The 19,799-nt window shown below is 41.0% G+C and overlaps 1 protein-coding gene across 2 annotated transcripts in view; it reads left to right on the top strand.

The window, feature by feature from the left end:
- SLC5A6 (solute carrier family 5 member 6) overlaps window positions 1-16,771 on the top strand; it is a 33,472-nt gene extending 16,701 nt beyond the window's left edge. For both annotated transcript variants that reach the window (XM_032215716.1, XM_032215717.1), the window contains exons 3-16: window positions 61-126; window positions 1,289-1,340; window positions 1,590-1,657; window positions 1,828-1,982; window positions 2,141-2,281; window positions 2,478-2,607; window positions 3,008-3,096; window positions 3,197-3,309; window positions 3,414-3,481; window positions 6,095-6,181; window positions 7,079-7,251; window positions 12,155-12,258; window positions 13,051-13,172; window positions 15,166-16,771. In XM_032215716.1, coding sequence (XP_032071607.1) covers window positions 61-126; window positions 1,289-1,340; window positions 1,590-1,657; window positions 1,828-1,982; window positions 2,141-2,281; window positions 2,478-2,607; window positions 3,008-3,096; window positions 3,197-3,309; window positions 3,414-3,481; window positions 6,095-6,181; window positions 7,079-7,251; window positions 12,155-12,258; window positions 13,051-13,172; window positions 15,166-15,342 — 1,545 coding nt within the window. In that variant the 3' untranslated portion in view covers window positions 15,343-16,771. The remainder of the gene's footprint in view (window positions 1-60; window positions 127-1,288; window positions 1,341-1,589; window positions 1,658-1,827; window positions 1,983-2,140; window positions 2,282-2,477; window positions 2,608-3,007; window positions 3,097-3,196; window positions 3,310-3,413; window positions 3,482-6,094; window positions 6,182-7,078; window positions 7,252-12,154; window positions 12,259-13,050; window positions 13,173-15,165) is intronic.
- Window positions 16,772-19,799: the final 3,028 nt, after the last annotated feature.

Here is a 19,799-nt window from a genome sequence, read left to right as displayed (position 1 = left end):
GTTGCATCTACTTGTCTTTCCACAACCCCATCATTTTCCATGTTTTGCTTGCCCTCCCAGTATCTGGAGCTGCGTTTCAACAAGGTGGTGAGACTATGTGGAACTGCTACCTTCATCTTCCAGATGGTAAGTACAGAAATTATCTACATTGTTTTTTCTGGTAATGAGAACAATATTTTCCTTCTTTTTTGATCTAGGTGCTAGATTTCCTGCCTAAGTCTGTGTTTTGGCTCTTTCCCCCTCATTTCTTATTTCTCGCTTTGTAAATTCATTTGCATTGCTAGCTAAGGATAGGCTTCCTACCCTATTCAAATGACATCCCTGCACATTTTTCGAGTCCAGGTATCAAACTTTATTTCCTAGTGACATTTTTGCCTTCATCAAACTCCAAGGCCTCATCCTCTACCAATTGTCCACCATATAGGGAATATGTGGATTCAGTTCTGCTTTGCTGTGAAGGTCACTTTGTTTATTTTATTTGTAACCCACCTTCATTATTTTTACAAATAAACAGAGGTGAGTAACAAATAAAAAGAGCTGTGGTGGTGCAATGATTAGAATGTGGTGTTGCAGGTTAACTCTGCCCACAGCCAGGAGTTTGATCCTGATCGGCTCAAGGTTGACTCATCCTTCCATCCTTCCGAGGTTCGTAAAATGAAGATCCAGATTGTTGGAGGCAATAGGCTATCTTGTAGACCGCTCAGAGAGTGCTGTAAAACACTATGAGCTGGTATATAAGTTTAAGTGGTATTGCTATTCCTAACTTTTAACCCTAGTGCAGCATATGGTTTTTAAAATCTCTTTTATGGCATTTGAATGCTCAAAGTATAATTGTTAAGGAATGATAACCATTTTTTGACATTTTGAGTAGGTAAACATTACATAGTAAATCCTACATAGCATAATTTAGCAACTCTTGAAATCTCTCACTAAAATTCTAGGGCAAGTCACTTTCTCAGTCATGGGACTATAATGCATGGTTCAATAATTGCATGGCCCTTGTGAAAGCAAAAAGTAAGACTTTTTGATGGGAAAGTTGCATTAAAGTACATTATATAATAATACATTTTAAATGGTCCCTGAGGTCTGTTTTTCCCTCTCCTATCTCTAAATCTCAGGGGAAGAGACACCTTGAATATTATTTGAATAAAGAACTTATGTAGGTATTGGAAGGAGAAGGCAATAGACATGGGTCTCCTTGTTTGTCTTTCCTTCTACCTTCCTCTGACCTGAGTGTCATAGAGCCAGCTATGGTCCAGTGACATTGGTACTGATTTTGTCCCCGTAGGTGATATACATGGGAGTGGTCCTCTATGCCCCAGCCTTGGCTCTCAATGCAGGTGAGTAAAGTGCCACATTCTTGAGGGTCCAATGAGGAGCATGATGAACCATTTTCACAATGGGAATTTAGAGTAGGAAGTTCCTGTGAGCTATGTATAGGGACAAAGATCTGCTCAAAGAAAGCTAACACTGGTTGACCCCAAAGCCTGGTTTGGCCTCAATGTGAACAGATGAGGAACTTTTCTAGCTTGCTGGGAAGAGGCTTTCAGCAATTAGGCCCTTCTCTGACAGTTCTTTCTTGGTTGCAGTGACCAATTTTGACATCTGGGCTTCAGTGCTGACCATAGGCTTAGTCTGTACCCTCTATACTGCACTGGTGAGTAATCTCTTGAAGAAAAAGGGATGGGACAGTTTTCCACCTTATATCACCCCAACTCCTTGCTATTTGTCCTTGATGGAGATCCGGCTTCTGTGCTGTGAGGATTCCAGATTCCCACTATTTTCATCTTGCTCCCCTTATTGACAGCAGGTTCTTTCTCTTTGTAGGGTGGACTCAAAGCTGTGATCTGGACAGACGTGTTCCAGACATTTGTCATGTTTGCAGGACAGGTGGCTGTGATTGTAGTGGGCACTCTTAAGGTTGGCGGCATAGGTCGTGTTTGGAAGCTGGCTGCTGACAAAGGCATGATATCAGGCATTGAGTAAGTGAGGGACGAGTTTTCTTTCCTATCTACAGAGTAGTAACTGAAGATCTCCCTCCCAGCACTCATCTTTGTGCTTCCCTAGCTGAAAGCAATTTAGTTCATGTGCATACCCATGCCTGATGTTCCTATGACCCTCGACTTTTTTTCTTCAATAGTCTGAATCCTGACCCTTTTGAACGACACACCTTTTGGACTCTGGCTTTTGGGGGCGTATTCATGATGTTGGCTCTCTACGGGGTGAACCAGGCTCAAGTCCAGCGGTATCTAAGCTCCCGTTCAGAGCGCCAGGCTGTGTTGTGAGTGTGACACTTGGGGGGCCACTGGGAGGGTTGGGGAATTGCAGTGCTGGGTATCTCAATAAGCTCTGTAGATGCTTCACTTGGCTGAATATGGAAGCAGGACTTGGAGTGGGAGATGATATATTTAGTTAAGATATATTTAGCAGACAGTTAAAAAGTGTAACACTGTCCCTCCTTTTCTTGTTCCCTTTAGGTCCTGCTATGCAGTGTTCCCCTGCCAGCAAATTGTGCTCTGCCTCAGCTGCCTCACTGGCTTAGTCATGTTTGCCTACTACCAAGACCATCAGTTGACACAGGAGCAGCTCAACGGTTCATCTGATCAGGTTGACCAAATTCTTACATGTGCACAATTTGGAGCTAACATGTGGGACAAGGCTTACATTATTCTCTTCCTCATGCCTCCTTTTCTGCACTTGCTGAAGGGTGTCTTCCTTCCATTCCCATATCCACACCTGTGCATGCAGACCTCCAGCCTAATAGGTAAGAGAAAATGTCTTGTTTCACAGAGACTGGCAGAAATCCATGCATGATGAAAAGTGAATGTGTTCACCCTGAAATCAGTGATATCTTCAGGTACTTTGCGGTCCCCTTTCTCTTGTGTGCGCTCCTGGAAACATTTTGCTTACTTGCTTTGCATCACACAATGCCTGTGGCAGTCCTTTGCACCCATTTGATCCTCTGTCCTTTCATCCTTTTTCTCACCCCACATCCTCCTTTTTGCAGATGGTCCTCTTCTTTGTGATGGATGTGCTTCAAGATGTGCCTGGCTTGCCTGGCCTCTTTGTAGCTTGTCTCTTCAGTGGCTCCCTAAGGTAAACCCTCCTTTCCCTTTTGGACCTAGGATCTGGGCTTGATGTAAGAGAGCCTGGCTTACCTAGTCCTCTATCTTTCTCAATCCTCTCATCTCAACAGCACCATCTCTTCAGCCTTCAATTCACTGGCAACAGTGACCATGGAAGACCTGATTCGCCCATATGTGACCAACATTCCTGAGAGACGTGCCACACTCTACTCCAAATTGTTAGGTGAGTGATGCCTGTCAAAGTGTGTGATCAAGTGCAGTCTTAGGGCATCTTCTACCTGCCAGCATTCAGTTTGGCTCAACTGTCTTGACATTTTCTCTTCCCAGCTCTGGGCTATGGTCTTCTCTGCCTGGGCATGGCTTATATCTCCTCCATGATGGGTCCAGTGCTACAGGTAAGGAGTGATCATTAGACAGGAAAGCATGTAGAGAAGATATATAGCATGATGAGTTGTCAGCTTTACAAGGTAGACCCAATCAGGAAGACTAAAACTATGCTTTACTAAGATTAGACTATAGTAAAAGATTTGTGCAAGTCTGCCTGTGTTTTCTCCTCTCTCCTTGTTATAATCCAGGAAGTCAGGCGGGACCCAGTCTTTTTTTTTTAATACTTTCTCCCCACCCCTAACCCCCTTAACACTTGCTGCTTCTGCTCTTGTTGTTCTAATGACTTCTGGATGCCTTCTCCAAAGTCATCTCAATGGCTTCAAAGCAGTTCATTGCTTTGAAGGTGTTATAGAAATGTGGTTCTTTCCCCCTGGGATATGAGATTTTCTGTAGTTTTCTTTTTTTGTGAGTGAAGGCTTCCTAATTATTGTTCACAGACTGATAAAGGTCACACAATCGTTCATCTGCAAAATTCTCCATTACCAGTATGTATATACTTTATTGCAATCCGTGACCAATCATAGGTGGCAAAAAGATATAAAACAATATGAAAGGCATAATTTTTTCACAGATACAAAAACATAAAATTGACAGCGTTTTACTTTGTGGTAGCTCTAAGAAATTGTAGCTCTTAAAACATTTTTAGAATATTAATGTTCCAATCTAATAATATAAAGCAAATTAAATCCTCAGAACAGGGTGGAATGTCTGTTAACAAATGATAAAATTAACTAACTCAACAGTAGACAATGAATGCCCCTTTGGAGAGCCAACTTGCTCTTGTAATTTTAAAGGATGTGTTCTTTCTACAGCAATTTGCACTCTATCCCCATAATCTATCTTTGTTACAATAACTCCCATTATAATTGAAAAGACCTGTGTCCTCTTTGGTCAAAAGGTGTAGAAATAAAATTAAAACATCTTCATCTTAATGTACAGTACATATAAATAAATTTGTTCTCCAAATAATAGGATTATTGTAATCCTAATCTCTTAAGAAATCTTGCTAAAGAGAACTGTGGAAACCGTGATTGGAAAGAATTGCTTTCAGTTTTGGGCATCTGTCAAAGAGTATGATGTTTTTTCTCTGTTGGTCTTCTGTTGTTGGTGATATTCTCTGCAGTGCAGAATCAAACTAAACTCTGGCTTCTTCACCAAGAGGATTTTATTGTAATGCAGTCCCAATCATGATCCCAGAAAGGAGAGAAGCATTTTAGCCCTATCATCTGCTTTTTTTAATGTAATATATTCTTCACCGATTTTCCTCTTGGGTACTGATAGGCAATATCTTGTCAAAGGAACAAGTCAATCTTCCTGGCCCACTTTTTCTTCCCAGAACATAATCCTTGCCCCTCCCTCCCATATTTCTTCTTTTCTGTTACCTTCCTTTGTTACTTGTTTTTTTATTATTATTTCATTCTCTTTTACTTTTAGTCTTGCTCTTCTTTGCCTTCTGCCCCCCTTGGCCCTTTCTGAGTTGACATGAAGGACCTAGGGGCCGAACAACTGGCCACATACTCGATGCTCTCCATCTTTTTCTCCCTCCTCCTCTGTTGCTATTCCCTGAATTGCCCAACCACATCTTTACAATCTACTTTCTTGCATCTTTGGGAAAGAACTACAGCAGCATGAGCCTATTGCCACATAGCAAGTGCTTGAAAAATCTGTGGCAATTAAAGGTATGGAGGACTCTATCCCAAAGATATAGTGCAAGTGTAGCAAATTACATTGTTTAACATATTTTACCAATTACATTACATACCTTTTTTCAGTGCAGTCACAACAAATTCACTACATTTCTGCCCAGTGTGCCAAATTAATATTTTCCCTGGAGAATTATAATTCTGCCTTCTCTGTCTCTGTGGCTGCCACTGTATAAAGATGATTTCCCAAAATTTGTTAAGTATTAACCCTTAACCAGCAGGGCAATGCTTGAGAGTTCTGAAAATTGAACTTCTACATACCGTGTTTCCCCAAAAGTAAGGCCCCCGAAATAAGCACTTGGCCTTATTTTTGGGGAGGTCTTACTTTTGAGGTGCAGGAGGCGGCGAGCGTGGTCACCTCATGGCTGCTGCTGTGTTGCAATATTTTCTGGGAGGGCTTATTTTTGTGCATGCACTCAAAATCCCGATTGGGCTTATTATTCAGGGAGGTCTTATTTTCGGGGAAACAGGGTATTTGGAGGGCATCTAACTTGGGGAAGGTTGCTGTATGGACCATAGATGACATCAAATGCACCAAATGCATCTTAACCAAATAGAGCTCTCCAGTGATATTAGTGGCCAGAATTTTCAGGAGGTAATGAGGGAATTTATCCTTCCTCATGCCCTATCAAAACATTGTACATTGAACAATTTTTCTGGCTCAGCCATTAGAACTGGAGCCTGTGGGCCAGACTGGATTTGCTTATTTTAATAAAAGTATAGCAGTTTTGTACTTCAGATCATATTTACTGAGGATAAACAGTAAAGGAAAGCGGTAGCTGAGTTATCTGTTTTTCATGCAAGTCCCAGATTCAATAAGGACCATCTGCAGGCAGCACTAGATAGACCAATTATCTGCAGGCAGTTTTCCATGAGAAAATCCCCAAATCAAACCCCTCATTTTTTTCTTCTTCTAAGGCTGCCATCAGCATCTTTGGCATGGTGGGAGGACCACTGCTGGGACTATTCTGCCTGGGCATGTTCTTTCCTTGTGCCAACTCTGTGGTAAGTGTTGCTACCTCAATGGCTGGGCAGATCCTCATATACCTATGCCCAATGTCAAATTTGGCATTCACACGCACATACATGCACCCTTCACCTGGCAATACATCTGATGGAAGATGGTGGCAAGACAGGTTTCTAATAGTATTGCCAAAGAAAGAAGCTTACAGAAGGGCTGACTTTGGTGTGTATTACGCACAACTAGTATACTCAGAGAACCTGCTTGCTACTTCTCAAGAATGAAGTTAGCGTATGATGCAAAGAAAAAAAGCTGAGTCAGCAATGGGGCAAGAGAAGACCAGTATTCATCTAGCTGGAGTTGGGTTGGACGAAACTGCCCTCTCTCAGAGATCTGTGTCGTCTTTACAGAGGATGTTCACCTTCTGTCCCAGCTGCTGGTCACAGAGGCAAGAGCCTAGACCAGCCCTATAAAATAGAGCTTGTCTGGGAACATTCTATTATATTTTGTTTGTTTTCAGCTCCTGAAGGGAGAAAAGAGGATAGAAGGCTAATGTCGTCTGCTATCTGATTTGGTTATCATTCGTGTTTATTTTTAGTTTTAGCCAACCTCCTCAAAGAAACTGGTGAAGATGGCTGCCCCCTATTTAATCAGGGCAATTTTTTATTATTTTGATCAGGGGTCTCCAACCTTGACAACTTTAAGACTTGTGGACTTCAACTCCCAGAGTTCTGAGCTGAGGAACTCTGGGAGTTGAAGTCCACAAGTCTTAAAGTTGCCAAGGTTGGAGACTCCTGCTTTTGATCATCTGCCACAATTTCGTTGGACTTACCTAGGGATTGCAGTAGATTCAACTTGCCATGTTGGGTGAACCCATCCAGTGTATGTTCAGATCTTTTGGAGAATAAGCCCCTCATACTTTACTCCTTGTTTCTCCACAGGGTGCTGTAGTTGGATTAATTGCTGGGCTGGCCATGGCATTTTGGGTGGGCATTGGGAGCATGGTTATCAACTACCAGTCTGTGTCTCCTGATCCTACTGTTTTAGCAACTGATGGGAATCTGACTACTGCGGTCATGACAACATTGTTGAACTCAACAACAGCTCCAGAAAGGTAAAACAAGAAAGATGTGGTCCAACATCTTCTGGGCTGAACTAAGGGATTGGGAACATGCTGCAAAGTCCAACTTTCATACTCAGAATTCCTGTCAAGTAGGGTTTTCCTAACTCTTAGGTGCTTCACTGCAAAATTCTTTATTGTTTTAGTTAAAGTCTATAGAGATTCTCAGTCACCCAGGTCAAGAAGCTTCTTGGATGAGAAGCAAAACATCTTCAAAAGAAAAAAACAAAAAAGTCCAGTTGCCCCCTGAAAAAGCACCTTTGGGATGTCTGTGTTGTTTTGTGAAGATGGTGGTAATGGAAGAAACCTTGCCGGAGAAGCAAATGTTTAGGACATGTAAGGAGGAGATTCCTCTCCAAAATGTTACTCAATGGCTTAAGTTTCATCAAAGGTCACAGCCTGAACCTACTTGCCTTTTGATTCTTCTCCAAGAGAAAGTTCTCACCTTGTCCTGCTTCTTTTCTAGCAAGTACTTCAATTGTTGACTTATTCACAGTTCAGAACATTGTCCAATATTTGTTTAACCGAAATATTGCCTCTGCAAGATTTTTAGCTGTCCTGTGCCTATGCAGTATCCATTGCAAGACCTAGGAACTGTTAAGGTAACGTCGGAGGATATAAGCTGTTCCAAGTAGGGTGGTTTTTTGTAGAATCAGAATGTTCAAGTCTGATAAATTTAAAATTTCCAAATAGCGAGGTAGCCCTTTAGGTATTGCTCCAAGGGCTCCAATTACAATCGGGACAACACACGATTTCTTTTTCCACAGTCGTTCAACTTCAATTTGCAAGTCCTGGTACTTTGTTATTTTTTCCCTTGCTGTTTATCTTCAATTCGTTCATCTCCAGGTATTGCAATGTCAATGAACCATACTTTTTTCTTTTCAACTATTGTTATGTCAGGTGTGTTGTGGGCCAAGTGCCTGTCAGTCTGAATTCTGAAGTCCCACAAAATCTTGACTTTCTCATTCTCTAAAACCTTCTGAACCTGATGTTCCCAGTGGTTTTTGCTGTACTCAAATCCAAACTTTTGGTACAATTTCCAGTGAATTATCTTAGCAACGCGTCATGGCGTTGTACGTAGTCAGTTTGTGAAATTTTGCTGCACCCACTGATCAAGTGGTCGACTGTCTCATCTTTCTCATTACAGAGGCGACATTTGCTGCTGGTGGTAACATGTTGAATTTTTGCCTTCATGCAGTTTGTGGCTAAGGCTTGTTCTTGAGCTGCCAAAATAAAGCCTTCTGATTCTTTTTTCAGTGCTCCTGATCTTAACCTGTTCCAAGTTAGCTTTTGGTCAGCTTTGCCTTCAATACTTTTCAAGTATTGGCTATGCATAGCTTTGTTTTTCCAATTTTCAGCTCGCTTCTCAATTGTTTTTTATATTCAGCTTTTGACTTAGTTGCCTTTAAAAGGCCTCCTTTATTTACTTCCTTAATCATTGGTTACTATTATTATACAATTGTATCACAGCGGCCAGTTGTTTCGCCAGATTTGGCATTGGTTACTAGTCGGGCCCCACCCAGGGGCCTAGGACGTTGTAACGTATTTTCGTAATATGCGTGCAGATCCAAGCAGTGCGGCTTTTTGCATTTGACTGATGGTGATTTTGTCAATTTTTAACTGTTTCAAATGTAATTCCAGTGCTTTTGGAATAGCACCTAGTATGCCAATTACCACTGGAATTACCACTGCTGGTTTGTGCCATAGTTGTTGAATTTCGATTTTTAAGTCCTGGTATTTTGCGATTTTTTCATGTTCCTTCTCGGTGACCCTGCTATCACCTGGTATTGCGATGTCTATGATTGTGACCTTATTTTTCTCAACCAGTGTGATGTCTGGTGTATTATGCGCCAGTATTTTGTCTGTTTGTATACGGAAATCCCACAAGATCTTGACCATCTGATTTTGGTGACTTTTCAGGCTGATGTTCCCACCAGTTTGTTGCTGTTTTAATATTAAAATTTTTGCACAAATTCCAATGGATGATTTGTGCTACTGAATTGTGCCACAATTTATAATCAGTCTGGGCAATTTTTTTACAACAGCTGAGTATGTGATCAACAGTTTCATCAGCTTCTTTGCAAAGTCTACATTTGGCATCATCAGAGGATTTTTCGATTTTGGCCTTAATGGCATTTGTGTGGATAGCTTGTTCTTGCGCAGCCAGGATTAGTGACTCTGTTTCTTTCTTTAATGTACCTGTTGTTAACCATAACCAAGTTTGTTCGCTGTTCACTTTATCTTTTATTTTTTCCAGAAATTGGCCATGCAGTGCTTTGTTCTGCCAACTCTCCATTCTTGATTTTATCACATCATTTCTGTATTCTTGTTTTGTCTGTTGGGCCTTCAGTAGATTTTTGTTCTTTACTTCGATTAATAGATGTTCTTGACTTTCTTTTAAATAATCAGCCAGTGCATGTTTTTCTTCTTCAACTGTTTGCTTCACTTGTAATAATCCTCTGCCACCTGATTTTCGGGGCAGGTATAATCTATCAGTATCACCACGTGGATGTAAACTGTAGTGCATTGTCATTAGTTTCCTGGTTTTTTCGGTCCAAAATGTCCAAATCAGCTTGTGTCCAGTTAACTATACCAGCTGTGTATCTTATAACTGGTATTGCCCAGGTATTTATGGCGTTGATTGTATTTCCACCATTCAATTTAGATTTCAAAATTTTCCTAACTCTGTTGGTGTACTCTCTCCTGACAATAGTTTTTACTTCTCCATGCTTGATGTGATCCAACTGCAGAATGCCTAAGTATTTGTAGGCTTCATTTTCGTTGCATTTAATTAGTTGGCCATTGGGCATTTCAATTCCCTCACATGCAGTGATTTTGCCCCTTTTTATGGATACAGTGGCGCATTTTTCCATGCCAAACTGCATTGAAATATTGGTGCTGAATACTCGGACTGTGTTTGTCAATGATTGGATTTCTATTTCTGACTTTCCATAGAGTTTCAAATCATCCATATATAGTAAATGCGAAATTTTTTCAGCTTCTTTGGCTGTTTAGTAGCCTAATTTCATTTTTTTTTTTAAGATTACTGATAGTGGGATCATTGCGATGATGAAGAGAAGAGGTGAAAGTGAATCACCCTGGAAAATTCCTTGCTTGATATTAACCATTCTGTAGATCTCATTCCCTACTGCCAACTCAGTTCTCCATTGTTTCATCGCCTTTTCAGTAAAGGATGTAATATTTTTGCTAATGCCAGTTATTTCTAAGCATTTTATGATCCAACTATGTGGCAGTGAGTCAAATGCCTTTTTGTAATCAATCCAGACCATATTCAAGTTCGTTTTTCTGTTCTTACAATTTTCTAATATCATTTTATCAATTAGGAGCTGATCTTTTGTGCCCCTGCTCCTTCTTTTGTTGCCTTTTTGCTCTACTGGCAAGATGTTGTTTCTTTCCAAATAATCCATCATGTTATCTGCAATAATGCCTGAGAGTAATTTGAAGGTTGTTGGCAAGCATGTTATTGGTCTGTAGTTTTCAGGTGTTGTTCCTTTAGTTGCATCTTTCTGAATCAAGTGTGTTTTTCCAGTTGTCAACCATTCATCAATTTGGCCCTTTTGTAAAATTTCATTCAGTTGCCTGGCCAATATTGCATGTAAACTGGTCAGATATTTGAGCCAGAAACCATGTAATTGGTCCTTTCCAGGTGATGTCCAATTCTTTACCTTTTTTACTCGATTTTTGACCATCTCAGTTGTTATTTCTAATACTTCTATTTGTTTGTTGCCAATGCTTTTCTCAAAGTCATGTATCCACTTTGCTTCCTTATTGTAGTCCTTTGCATTTTCCCACAATTCTTTCCAGAATTCAACTGTGGCCTGTTTTCTGGTTTTTCACTTTTGGTGTCACCATTCACATTAAGACTTTGATAAAAACGCTGTTGGTCTGATCAAAATTGCTGATTTTGTTTATATTGGATGATGATGATGATTATTATTATTATTATTTTATAACTGTTACACTGTCCACTTATGAACAATAATTAAACACTGATATGTAGCTTAGAGAGAGAGAGCCTTGTGAGTAATGTAGTTCCTGGTTTCAAACCCTTCTTAGCTATAAAGCTTTATAGATAGCATAGAACCAAGATAATAAATTATCAACATGGAATTCCATTTAACAGAATAGCAGAACAGAATAATGAAAAGTTCTTTAGGGGGGGATTTGTATAAGTGAAAGTATCATGAATTACAAACATCTCTTTTATAATTACTATCCACTTATCCTCAGGCTCTAGAGGCCGGGATCAAATGTGGAGATCTGGAAGACAATTGCATCGATCAAACTTTATGGAGGAAAGAAAGCCTTTGACTGCTTTTCTTGTAATATATAAATGTTATCAATGGCAATTTTATAAGCTTATTGTAAGAATTGGAACATGTTATTAAAGTTGCAGTTGGACCAGATTAAAGAATCATCTAAGCCAACATCTTGTTTTCACAATAGCCAACTGAGAAAAGTTCAAGGATAAGATGGACCACTGCTCTCTCGTTTATTTGCTCTGCAATATCTGGTTTCAAAACATTTCTCAACTTGGAGATTGCATCTATCACTTTAGCTAACAGCCACTGATAGATGTGTTCTTTTTGAGCTTCTTTCTCATTTTTTGTTAAATCTGCTCCCCTGCTGCATTTCGAAATCAACCTGCCTTCTTTGAGCTAATTGCTGCTCAAATGTTTTGTTTTGGGACATTAATTCTTGAGGGATAGAAAACCGGGGGCTGCAATGGAACTGAGGGGATGCAGTGATTGCTGTGTAACCTAAAAGAAGCTTGTGGAACTGCCTCTTTGGGCTTCTGGCTTTGTTCCACCACTTAGCCTGAGAAAATGTTTGAATGGAATAGCTCTTGACATGTATCTCTTTGAATTCTTTCTAGGCTGACAGGATTGCGGAAGTTTTATAATTTATCCTACATGTGGTACAGCGCACACAACTCTACCACAGTTATTGTGGTAGGACTGCTAGTCAGTCTTCTCACTGGTACGTAACATGTTTAAATACATAGGATCTAGAACTGTCATCCAGAACATAAGCAAGCCCCAAGTATATATGATTATACAGCTATGTATATACATGCATTTTGCATGGAGAGGCCATCAATAGTAGGTCTTGCTGGGAAATTGATCTTGGATATTCAAATATAGCTTGCCATCGTTTTACACAGTATCATTACATCTGCAGAGTGGAGAACTTGAAAAGAGTGAGGAAGTATCTCCTTTTAGTTTCATGTATAAACTGCCACAGCTGTTTATGAAAATAAAGGATGCAAATGTCATGAATAAATAAAATGAATAAAATCAGGTTTTGATATTGGTAAAGATTAGAGTTGAATGTTTGCAGTGCAGTAAGAGATGGCTTAAAAAGCAAGGAAGAAGGGTTTGGTCTTCCAGTCAGTACACCTTGTTATAGGGAAGCTAGTGTCTTCCACCCAGCTGGTCTACAACTGCCATAAAGTCTTATCATTGGTCATGTCACTGAACCTGACAGGAATAGAAATCCAAAACATCAAGGGAAACTAGGTTGCCTAGATCTTGTCTTACAATGTTGGATTGCCTTGGGATAGCATTCTGTTTAGTCCTTACCTAGGAATGTTAGGGTTCTATGTTTTCCTTGGTAGGAAATGTAAATCTAAGTTCTGCAGAGAGCTGCTCTCCATTCCTGATAACTTTGTTAATGTTACTCCTGGACTCAGTAGGCACAGGAGGGATCTGCCCTACAAAGTCTCTGCTTCCCTTTACTTCCCTTGCTCACGCCATCTTCTTTCTCTCACAGGCCCAACACGTGGGAAGGATGTAAATCCCCAAACAATTTTTCTAGTGCTGCCACGATTATTTTGCTGTTTGCCTGCAAAGTACCATGAAATGCTCCGTTGTGGAGTACGTGACCCTGCGGAGGTGAGATTTAAGTTTGTTAACCCAGAAGACAAGGAACAGTGGCCATTATGGAGGAGCAAATCTTAGTTCCACATTAAGAGAAACATCCCATCACTTAAGTCGGGGGTCAGCAACCTTTCGTACCTCAGGGACCACTAAATTTATAATTTTCAATCCTGCGGACTACTAATACTATCTGCCTAATGACCAGCTGGATGGGTGTGGCTAGGTGGTCATGTGACTATGTGGGTGTGACCAACTTGATGTCACTCACATCAAGGGACACCTTGCCAACCTCTACTCATCCCTCCCCTCCCAGCCACTCCTTGCCCTGCCCGTCTGGGCTCCTTAGGGCCCCATTAGGAAGCAGTTGTTGGAGCTAAGCAGCCACCATGTGAAAGAGTTGGCAAAACAACTGGCCTTCAGCCTTTGCCCAAATTTCTCCCCCCCCCCTCTGACCCGCACAAAAAGACCCCGAAGGGGGAGACTACCTGCAGCAACACAAATGTTCATTGTATGTATCCAGCCCAGGGACCATAGTTTGAGGACCCCTGATTTAGTGCCATATGAAAAATACAAATAATTTTTCTGTGGACCACCAAAATTTTCTCACTGACCACCAGTGGTCCACGGACCATCAGTTGGTGACTGCTGATTTACGCATAATTTAGCAGTCAAAGCAAGGGAGAGCTTTTCTTTATTGAGAAAGTATTTAAGCAGAGGCTGGATGCCCACTAATGGAAATTCTGTAATTTCAGATGTTGCCTTGAGCAGAGACTTGATTAAAATTAGGCTCAGGCATTAGAACTAGGCATTTGGTGTTATTGATGGATACATTTGGAATTTTGAAAACATGCTGTGGGTGCTCCCACAAAATGACTGTCAGCTGGCTTTCCCTACTAGGAAATAAAGTAATTACAAAGCATCAATTTATCAGAATGGGGGTTGTAGAAGTGATGTGCCTGGGATGTCATCTCCTTTGAAGTCCTGAATACAATGCGGTGTTTTTCTTCCACATGACCCTGTTAGTGGACTGAAGATTAAATAAAGCACTCATTGTAGAAAAGCTTTAGCACAGGGATGTCAAACTCAAGGCCTGGGTGCCAGATCTGGCCTGAGGGGTACTTAGATCTGGTCTGCGTGGCCACTCTGGAAACAGTGAAGGACTGGCCCACGGTGCTTCTGCCAGTGATAACGGGCTCCCGTGTTCCATTTTCGACTGCCACGGCCTCCTGCAACTCTCTGCCAGTGAAAATGGAACTCAGGAGAGCTGAGCTTGTCAATCAGAAAAGTCGGCAGTTTGGCAGTTCAAATCCCTAATATAGGTCGTCTGCTTGAGCAGCGGGTTGGACTAGATGACCTCCAAGATCCCTTCCAACTCTGTTATTGTTAGTTCTGTTAATTCTGTTAATCTTCCTTGCTGTTGAAATAATATCTATTTCTATTTGCCCTTAATACTCTACAAATTATCACCATTTATATTAGCAAAATTCACTGTATTGTTTCAGATTCTTTAACCTTAAAGAGAAAATATTTTTTCATCCATTTTAAAACACTAAGGTTTTCTTTAAAAACATACCCAAAATTAAAACATTCAAATACATCTTTTTTTAAAATTTCCTCTTAGCATGCATACTTTAAAGTTTACTTTCAGACCAATAAAATTCCAACTAACTCCAATTAACTCATTAAATTTAGATCATTCCCTCCCTCCACCCATCCCAGCAAACTCTTCTCTTGAATCCTCCAGCAATTCCTATCTCCTCAGAGCCCCCTCCTTTCCAGCAAACCCTTTTCGGATCCCGTGACCTCTTGACTTAGTCCTTAGCCTTGTTTCTTCATATTTGATCAATTCCTGCAATTTCTCTGTGCCAGGGATTTTTAAAATAGTTTTGTATGAGTTGGAGGGTGGGGTATAATGGTGCAGTGGGAAAGTTATGATACTAGTTTGTTAAAAAGCAGTGTTCCAGAAACCCTGAGGATAATTGACCTTTGCTTTCTTATTTTTTTAAAGGATGCTAGTTGCTCAGAGCCAACCTCTTCGGGAGCGGAGAAAATCAACAATGGTATGGCAAACGGATTGTCAAAAGGACTGCCTTCCGGAGTCAATACAGAAGAAGTTGAAGCGTCTGAAGGATTTTCCCGGGTAGATGGAACTCATACTTATGTATTGCAGGAGACTACCCTGTGAACTGTATGGAACAAAGAGACTTAGTAGGGAGGCACAGCAGGGATCTGTTCTGATCAAGGTGAGGAATCCCAGAATTCCTGGTACTAAATACATTCCAACTCCTTGTCATCTTGGCATATCATCTACTGAATCCTGGGTTCTCTATAGGACCTTGGATGGTTGCTAGGCCAGTCAGTCTATTCCTTTTGGACATATCCTCTCCTGTTTGTGGAATGTTTTTTCCCCAAGCTTTTTTCTCCTGCTCTTTCCATCTCATGTGCATGTGCCAATTTCTCTGAGAGATGGGCTAGGTACTTCTTCCCCCCCTTGAACACTTCATGTCCAATGAGCCATGAATCAGGTTTCCAGGGTTTATTGCCTCTACTATTATCCTTAAAGCTTAGATCTCTTTTTTCCACCTGTATTTATACCTTTTGTCAGATGTAAAGTGGGGCTCACCCCCCCAAAAAAGCCATTTGACCTTATAATAGGATCAAGCTGCTATTGGAATCCCAGTCCCATCCCTCTGTTCCTTGAAATATCTTGCAGCATCAAGCTACCAAAGGAAGGGCTGGATCTAGTCAACATAGGCTCTCCTCAAGTCCAATCAACAGGGACAGAGGAGAGCCTTCATGGATCCATTCCTAAGTCTAGCACTTATAGGAGTATTTTGGGAGCATAGACATTCAAATGTTCCTGGTGTTTCTGTCACCAAAGTGTAACTCTTGTCTTTAAGGCTTTGCCTGAAAGCCAGTTTGTTCTGTTTCTGTACTTTGTAGTTATGTCTGTGAGAAATGTCTATTTTCCTAATAGTTGTCTTTCGGATACTGAGCAATATTTTTGCGGTTAGTAAAAATGGTTATTGTTTATGTTTGTCGCTTCATATTTGCAGTTTGCAGAGTTTGTCATCTCACTTGCACCCAGCTTTCTCCAATCCTGTTTTTCCATCTCAGGGGGAGGAGTCACTGTATAAAGAAGGGCTGCAAATGAGGCTCAACTATTGCACTCATTTCTATTCTCTGAGCATCACACATATTTTCTCTCCTGGTAAGAGATGCCTTTTGAAGTTCTGGACTGAATTAGTGGCATCCACTGCAATGGGGAGAAGCTTCCTAGGCAGAATTTCTAAGAAAAAACAGTGCAAAGCAGTGAGAATTCTGGATGGATCCATTTCAAGGAGGAAGGGCATTGGGAATGCTGCATTTTCAGTCGCCATGCCTTCCACTGAGACTTCATTCATTGGTGCTACCATAGTTAGTTGAAGAGTTGTCCTACTCACTTTTTGCATTGTTATGAATGTACCTCAGGACTACTTTATACAGTAAATCCTAACAAAACCCAATTGCTGTTTTTATATATAATAAACCCATATTATGGCTCAATGATGGCCTAGCCCTAGTTCATACATAGCATGTTAAGACAATGGCTAATTCCCATGGCTTAGTCTAACGTAGCACACTATAGAAACCTAGTCTTTGAATTAGATGAAAAGCAGTGAAGATGCTTGGATAAATGTTATCTGTTCCAATGAAATGAAGTCAACAGCTGGTCTTTAGTTGACCTTTCTATTGCGGTAGGTAATGGACCCTGTACATGAGTAATTGTGGGCTCTAAAATACCTCCAACAGGATGTTCCAGATTTCTGTATCAATACCTAGAAGACCTGAAGCTGCTAATCAGGGGTGGGTTTCTCGCCCCGTTCCAAACCGGTTTGGTTGGAACGAGGCGGCGGCGTCCTTGTGCACGCGCGCAGCGCGCCGTGTGCGTACTAGCGTCTGTGCGATGCTCCAGCTGCTCCTGGAGGATCGCGCAGGCGCTGTATGCGTCCTGCGCATTGCGTGGAAGCGCAGAATTTGGCAAAACCGGGTAAGGAGCGGGCTGCGGGCGCGGGGGGGCCTTCGCCGTTCCCGGAAGTTACTTACTTCCGGGTTCGGCGACCAACCGGATCGCAGGGACCGCCGCGAACCGGTTGAAACCCACCCCTGCTGCTAATGCTTCTTCATTATCAAACGCTCTTCAGAAGTTGAGTTTCAGTGTTTCAGCTCAGTAGATCCTGGCTGATTTTGAAAAGCTACTGTACTTGGAGTCAGACTTCTTTAATACTTCAGTGGAAGACAATCAGGAAATATCAGGACTGTAGATTAAACTGAGATGTAAAGAAACATGCCAGAAAAAGAATCCTTTTTATTAGCCATCCAACTCCAGGGTTATCTCAGGGGTTACCCTGAGAAGAGGGAGTCGAACTAGTAGGGAAAGTAAGTGAATCCCACAGTGGTAGGATTCATTTTTTTTTTACTACTGGTTCTGTGGGTATGGCTTTGGTGAAGCGTGCATGGGAAGGTTACTGCAAAATCCCCATTTCCTCCCGATCAGCTGAGACTCGGGAGGCAGAGAATAGATGGGGGCGGGGCCAGTCAGAGGTGGTATTTACTCATTTTCCAAACTACTCAAAATGTTCGCTACCGGTACTACAGAACTGGTAGATATCACCTCTGAATCCCACCCCTGGTTAGAAGGTAGATTTTTCATATATTGATTAGGAATAGTCATTTTTTAAGGACTCTGTAAGAGTGTTCTGTGAGAATATGGGGAAAATACATCTCTCTATGAGGGGCTCCGTTTTTGTCCCTTGCAGATCTTTCCTCCTTCCCTCCCTCCCTTCCTTCCTTCCTTCGTTCTTCTTTCTTTCTTGTCACTAAGGTAGAGAAGAAAGAACAATGTTAGCTGATATTCAGAAGCCGCACCATATTTAATCAGGGAATCCAGAATATATTTTTTTAACAAGCAGGTTTCATTTCACAGACTGAAAAGGTTTGAAAAACTCATAATAAACTATATTTGAGAAATATGTTGATATTTTAAAAAATCTTTTATGATTTGCAGGGGAGAATTTTATGTAAGTCTATTGGCATGATTTAGATTAAATGAACTTTATTTTATACTATGTAAGAATTGAAATTCTTTGAGCTATTTTACAAGTTCCCAAATCAGAGAAATAAAAAATATTTAAATGACACATTTTATAATTGTAGTATGCATATAGTGTCTTTCAAAATTTAAAGGCAAAATAATTTTAGTAAAATAAAAACAGACAAATAATATCCTAAAGAAATCTAAGGTGCTGTATATTACACAAAACTGGAGAAATTATTTGCCTGGAACTAAAAACAGATACATGGATTCAACCTTTGAAGACAGTATTTCACTGAAAAGCTTCCATTTCCAATAGCTGCCTAGTAATATAGATTTGCATACAGGGGCTTCAGTAATGATCACAGGATGATGAATATTAGGAATATGTGGAAAATACTGTTCATTTAGGATACATAATAATTTTTTAAAAATCAACAATTTTAATTGAATCTTGAATGGACTAAGAACCAATAAAGAAAGTTTAATTACGGTGTCTAATTTTGCTGTTATATTCTGGAGAACAAGACAAATCCATTTAACACACTGGGGGGGGGGAAGCACAGAAACCATCAAAAAAGGCAATCAGCATAGCATATTGTAATGAAACTTTTTAATTTGGGGGTTGTTACGCCCCTTTAGAGAATTGAAATTGCTGTGTGAAATAATAATGGGATATACCATTAGGTATATATAACCAGTGTTTCTCAACCTTGGCAACTTGGAAGATGTCGCTGGCGAAGCTGGCTGGGGAATTCCTGGGAGTTGAAGTCCAGACATCTTCAAGTTGCCAAAGGTTGAGAACATTGATATAACCCATTGATAATGCTGAATATACGTACATATAAAACACAATCCACTTGTTGGGTGTGAACAACCACAGATGCTTCTTACAGCAAATCAGGGCACTTGTATATCTACAGGGTTTCTACATGGGGCTCTCTGGGCATGCGAGCCGTCGCCCCAGCTCAGCTCCACCGGGCACATGCTTGCGCCTCTCACAGACCAGCTGATTTTTGGGTCTCTGCCATGCATGGGGAAACAGCACAGGGGTGGGGGTGTAGAGCACCTCCCCGTGCCCATTTTTTGGTCCCAGGAGGCTTCAGGGAGGCTTGCTAGGCCCAAAACGGACTGCAGGTGGTTGCGTTGTGCATGCGTGAGGGGGTGGGGGAGGATGGGGGTGTCACATGCACATGCAGGAGAGGGTTGCAGGAGGGCGGTGTCACACGCACATGCACACTGTGTGTGTGTGTCGTACGCACATTACTTTATGGGCGTGGGCATAAATAAATTGTGCACATGTGTACTATTGCATGCACAACATGCATGCTTTTGGACAAAAAGGTTAGCCATCACTGGTCTAGTTTCTTTTACCCCTCATATTCAATACAGAAGAAATTTCAGAGACTTGCTATGGCTGACTCAATTATTACAGAAATGAAAAGTCATATAGATGCAGATGTAACTACTGCAAAATGCAGGAAGCTAGCCATATACAGTAGATGCTTGGTTATTCTTTTTAAATGTTTAAATAATAAATTGGTCTATCCTGAGAAGCAATGATTTCT

Source organism: Thamnophis elegans, chromosome 4 (assembly GCF_009769535.1).
Source record: "Thamnophis elegans isolate rThaEle1 chromosome 4, rThaEle1.pri, whole genome shotgun sequence".
Classification (NCBI taxonomy): Eukaryota; Metazoa; Chordata; class Lepidosauria; order Squamata; family Colubridae; genus Thamnophis; species Thamnophis elegans.
This window is presented reverse-complemented; position numbering and strand designations above follow the sequence as displayed.